At 50.2% G+C, this 5,543-nt stretch overlaps 1 protein-coding gene across 2 annotated transcripts in view; it reads left to right on the top strand.

Annotated features, from left to right (window-relative positions):
- Positions 1 to 3,366: 3,366 nt before the first annotated feature.
- Positions 3,367 to 5,543, top strand: part of LOC108283229 (arginyl aminopeptidase) — a 26,660-nt gene continuing 24,483 nt past the window's right edge. The window contains exon 1 of one of the 2 annotated variants that reach the window (XM_017499459.2): positions 3,367 to 3,863. In XM_017499459.2, coding sequence (XP_017354948.1) covers positions 3,417 to 3,863 — 447 coding nt within the window. In that variant the 5' untranslated portion in view covers positions 3,367 to 3,416. The remainder of the gene's footprint in view (positions 3,864 to 5,543) is intronic. The other variant, XM_017499460.2, reaches the window with a different exon arrangement.

Here is a 5,543-nt window from a genome sequence, read left to right on the forward strand (position 1 = left end):
GAGACGGGGTTTCACCATGTTGACCAGGATGGTCTTGATCTCTTGACCTCGTGATCCACCCGCCTCGGCCTCCCAAAGTGCTGGGATTACAGGCTTGAGCCACCGCGCCCGGCCTTATTTTATTTTTATAAAGACACGGTCTCCCTATGTTGTCCAGCCTGGTCTGGAACTCCTGGGCTAAAGTGATCTTCCTGCCTCAGCCTCCTAAAGTGCTGGGATTACAGGCTCGAGCCACTACACACGACCAAATAGTTTAGTTGGGTATACAATTCCAATTTGACAGTTGGCTTTTTTTCTCAATATTTTGAAAATAATGTCTCTAGCTTGTATGTTTCTAATGAGAGGTCTGCCCTTGGTCCAATTTCTAATTGCCATTCTCTTGTAGATAATCTGTTTTCTTTCACTGCTGTAAGATCATCTTTATGTCTTGGTTTTCTTCAATTTAACTAAAATACGTCTATAGCTTTATTTTTATTTTTGCTTGGAATTTATTGTAAATTTTTATTTACTTGTTTATTGTTTGAGACAGGGTCTCACTCTGTCCCCCAGACTGGAGTATAGTGGCACAATGTCAGCTCACTGCAACCTCTGCCTCCTAGGCTCAAGTGATTCTCCTGCCTCAGCCTCCCTAGTAGCTGAGATTACAGGTGTGTGCCACTATCGCCTAGCTAATTTTTTGTATTTTTAGTAGAAATGGGGTTTCACCATGTTGGCCAGGCTGGTCTTGAACTCCTGAGTTCAAATGATCCTCTAGCCTTGGCCTCCCAAAGTGCTGGGATTATAGGGGTGAGCCGCTGCGCCCGGCCCTGTAACTTTTAAATCCATAAAATCATGCCTTCCTGTAGAATGGACAATTTGTGGCCATTATTTTGAAGTGTCCAACATATGTTGCATTCTAAGCATTCACAAATAAATAAATAATTAAAATGAACTGGGGAAGACATGGGTTGTGTCCACAGTTTCCCCTTTTCTACAAAGGAGAGGGCCTTCCTGAATCTGTCTGCTGTAAGTTATTACATTACCATCTACAGGCCAATTCTGAGGCAAACTAGACAAACACTGTGGGAGTCATGCAGGGAAGCAGAAGTGGAAATGAGGTTCCTGGTACTCCCAGGAAGAAGTGAGGCTATAAGGGAAAATAATAGAGTTCCTGCTGGGCATGGTGGCTCACATCTGTAAGCCCAGCACTTGGGAGGCCATGGTGGGTGGATCACTTGAGGTCAGGAGTTCGAGACCAGCCTGACCAACATGGTGAAACTCCGTCTCCACTAAAAATACAAAAATTAGCTGGGCATGGTGGCACACGCCTGTAGTCCTAGCTACTCAGGAGGCTGAGGCAGGAGAATTGCATAAACCAGGGAAGCAGAGATTGCAGTGAGCTGAGATTGTGCTGCTGCACTCCAGCCTGGGTGACAGAGTGAAACTCCGTATCAAAAAAAAAAATCTTTTTTTGAGACAGGGTCTTGCTCTGTTGCCTAGCTGGAGTGCAGTGGTATGATCATGGCTCACTGCAGCCTTTACCTACTGGGCCCAAGCAATACTCTTACCTCATCCTCCAAGTAGGCAGGGCCACAGATGTGGATCATCACACCCGGCTAATTTTAAAAAATTTTTTTTGCTGAGAGTAGGATCTCCCTCTGTTGCCTAGCCTCATCTTGAACTCCTGGGCTCAAGTGATCCTCCTGCCTCAGCCTCCCAAAGTGTTGGGGTTATAGGCGTGAGCCACTACACCTGCCCTAAAATCTTTTACCCTTTAGCCAAGGATGACATCCTCTTCCTCTGTCAATGTTTAACTAGAAGGATCAGGCTGGGGTCTCTCCGTTGTGCTCCCCAGCATCCTTTTCTTCTCATATCGAGCACAGCACATGGAAGTGTCATGACCTGTTTTCTTGTGTGTGTGCTAAAATATGAGTTAGGCTATGAGCGCCACAAGGAGAGGAATTGTGCCAGAGTTATTCAAACAGTATCCCAGGTACTCAGATTAACAACTGGTGTCTAGTAGATACTCAACACAAGTGCATTGCATCAAAGACTGAATAATTTCAAGATAGGTGTACTGAATGTTAATATGTACCAAGCACTGTTCTCAATGCTACAGAAAAGCAGGTTTCCAGAGTTAAACAAACAAAAAACCCTCACATTGAACTTACATGGAATATTAAAATAATTATCTACCATAGCATTATTTCACGAAATAAAACAATTTCAACTCTATAAAACTAGGAAGCACAGAATACAATACTATTTCCCTTAATGAAAAACTCACTACATTGTTCTTTGTAAAAATCTTATTTCCGGCCGGGCGCCGTGGCTCAAGCCTGTAATCCCAGCACTTTGGGAGGCCGAGGCGGGTGGATTACGAGGTCAAGAGATCGAGACCATCCTGGTCAACATGGTGAAACCCCGTCTCTACTAAAAATACAAAAAATTAGCTGGGCATGGTGGCACGTGCCTGTAGTCCCAGCTGCTTGGGAGGCTGAGGCAGGAGAATTGCCTGAACCCGGGAGGCGGAGGTTGCGGTGAGCCGAGATCGCGCCATTGCACTCCAGCCTGGGTAACAAGAGTGAAACTCTGTCTCAAAAAAAAAAAAATCTTATTTCCTAGCTGAACGGTAAAAACATCATTGATTAGCTCCTGTTCTTAGAAGGGCCATTGGAACCCACTGGTACAGAAGAGAAACAAAGTATTCATTCAGTGGAGCTGTCTCTAGCTCAGTAAGCGGTACAATACAGTAAGGGAAATAGAAGTGACATGAGATGGACAGCCAAGCCTTAAATTGCCTGGTGCTGATTCCTGTTCCTTAGCCCAAGAATAGAAAGACAGGCGTGCCTGGAGTTGCTGGAGCACAAGCCTCGATCCGGGGTGAATTCCGTGAAGTGGTGCAGGGTTTTGCCGCTTGCCTAGTGTGTTAGAACATGTTACCTGGTGGAATTCTCACATTACCGAGTGAGATACATAGATATAATGACTCTATTTTACTGGTGCAGAAAAAGGCTCGGGAAGATTCACGTTTCTTGGGTGACTTGCCCAAGGTGACACACAGTCTTAAAAACTGGCTTAGCGCAGGGCGTGACACCTCAAACTCAGACCTTCCCAGCCAGGGCTCGGTTCTCGCCCCTGCCTGGAAGATGAGGAAGCAGGGAGGGTCAGCAGAGAAGGGTGCGCCACCGGGACGGCTGGAACACCTCAGTAGGAAACAGATGAGCAAACGTGGGCTACACGATCCCACCGCCCTCTTTCGTCCGAAGTCCTGAGGCACGCGTGCAGCTTGAAGACTGGGCGGTGGAGCGCAGGGTGGGGATGCGGTCGGGCGCAGATTTCAGGGGCGGGGCCGCGCGGCGGGGGCGGGGCCGAGGCGCTCGGGGCGTGGCTCCCCACGAGGTCGCTGCCCGGCGAGTGAACAGCGCGGAGCGAACATGGCGAGCGGCGGGCCTTCATCCGGCGGCGGCGCGGCCCGGCGGCAGCTGCACTCGGCGGAGGCGGTGGACGTGGCCTCGGCCTCCAACTTCTGGGCCTTCGAGCTGCTGCACTTGCACCTGGACCTGCGGGCTGAGTTCGGGCCGCCGGGGCCCGGCGCGGGGAGCCGGGGGCTGAGCGGCACCGCGGTGCTGGACCTGCGCTGCCTGGAGCCCGAGGGCGCCGCCGAGCTGCGGCTGGACTCGCACCCATGCTTGGAGGTGACGGCGGCGGCGCTGCGGCGGGAGCAGCCCGGCTCGGAGGAGCCGCCCGCGGAGCCCGTGAGCTTCTACACGCGGCCCTTCTCGCACTACGGCCAGGCCCTGTGCGTGTCCTTCCCGCAGCCCTGCCGCGCCGCCGAGCGCCTCCAGGTGCTGCTCACCTACCGCGTCGGGGAGGGACCCGGGGTAAGTGCGCCCGCCGCCTGCCTGCCCGCCCTACCGGCCCCGAGCCGCCCTGCACCCGCACCCACACCCGCACCCACCCGGGAGGACCGACAGGGAGGACCCTTCCAGCGCGTCCCCGGAGGGGCCGAACTCCCCGCGCGCCGCCTCTCGGCCTCTTCCCGCTGCTTCCTCTTTTCCTCCCGGGCTGCCTGGTTTCTTCCTTCTGGGTTTGCTGCAGCCACTGGGCGGCGCAGCCTTCGCCCTTTCCATCCTTTCTGCGTCTCCTCCCAGGCCTTGGCGGCTTGTCTAGATGGTGCCTCATTCCCGCTCCTCGCACCCCGCGGTTTCTAAGACCCTCCGTGGCTTTCAGGATGACCTACTACTGTTCATGCACTTCACTTAGTGCTGCCTCGGACTTTGGGCCGAGGTCCCTGGTTATCAGCCACTTTATCTCTGCTTTATGTTGGCTCTGGAATTAGCCAGATGCTGATCTAGCTGTTTGTTCTGTGTGGCCTTCTAGTTAAAGCTCTTATCTTTTTGTTTCCTCCTGTGAAGTCTTGGATTTGATTAACGAAAGAATTTGAATGAAAGTGAGAACTGGAATCAGGGGTGCTATAGGCCTTATAATAATTTGGCCTCCTCACTGTCGGTTAACTCTTTTTTCGGGGCAGAGGGCAAATATTGGAAATAAGAGGTTGGAGTTACGTGGCTTACGTCTGCAAGAGTCAGAAAATCGTTCCTGGAGAGTCCTTAGGCAGTGGCTGCCAGTTATCTCTCAGGTAGAGTGGGTTGCAAGTTTCACTGTAAGCTGCTTGCTTACAGTTTAATTTTTCTTTTATTTAAGGCAGAGTCTCACTCTTGTCCAGGCTGGAGTGCAGTGGCAAGATCCCGGCTCACTGCAACCTCTGCCTCCCGGATTCAAGCGATTCTCATGCCTCAGCCTCCCTAGTAGCTGGGACTACAGGTGTGCACCACCACACCCGGCTAATTTTTGTACTGTTTAGTAGAGAGGGAGTTTTGTCATGTTGGTCAGGTTTGTCTCGAACTCCTGGCCTCAAGTAATCCACCCACCTCGGCCTCCCATCTAAATAAATAAATAAACCAATCCTGTGATAGAACTTGTTGAGAAAATTCAAGTCCAAAGCATGGGATGCAGACTAACCTCTAAGACAAAGGAAAATTCCAGTGCCTCATAGAGAAGCAACATCTGGAAATGTGTTTGGTTGCTCTGTTATATTCTGTTCCCTGATTTTTGGCAGGAATTAGAAATTAAACATAATGACTAGAAAAAAATCAAGCCCTCCCTGAATTTGTCCACTAACATTGGCACCTTAAATATCAAAACTGAATAGCTCTCATTTAAGACATGATGGCAGAGGCCTGTGCTTACAGAGAACTGTCCTTTGCACTGTGAAGGTCTTCACTGATGACACTTGTATTTATTCCTTCCTGTCCTTGTCACCATACTGGTGAGAGTTCTCCCAGACTATTTATAAAGAGTATGTACTGCCAGGCTCTTTCATTCCTTTTCTTTTTCTTTTCTTTCCTTTCTTTTCTTTTTTTTTCTTTGAGACAGTTTCACTCTCTTTCTTGCCCAGGCTAGAGTGCAGTGGCACAAACTCAGCTCACTACAACCTCTGCCTCCCAAATTCCAGCAATTCTCCTGCTTTAGCCTCCTTTGCTGAGATTACAGTGTATGTC

Source organism: Cebus imitator, unplaced genomic scaffold (genome assembly GCF_001604975.1).
Source record: "Cebus imitator isolate Cc_AM_T3 unplaced genomic scaffold, Cebus_imitator-1.0 Scaffold257, whole genome shotgun sequence".
Lineage (NCBI taxonomy): Eukaryota > Metazoa > Chordata > Mammalia > Primates > Cebidae > Cebus > Cebus imitator.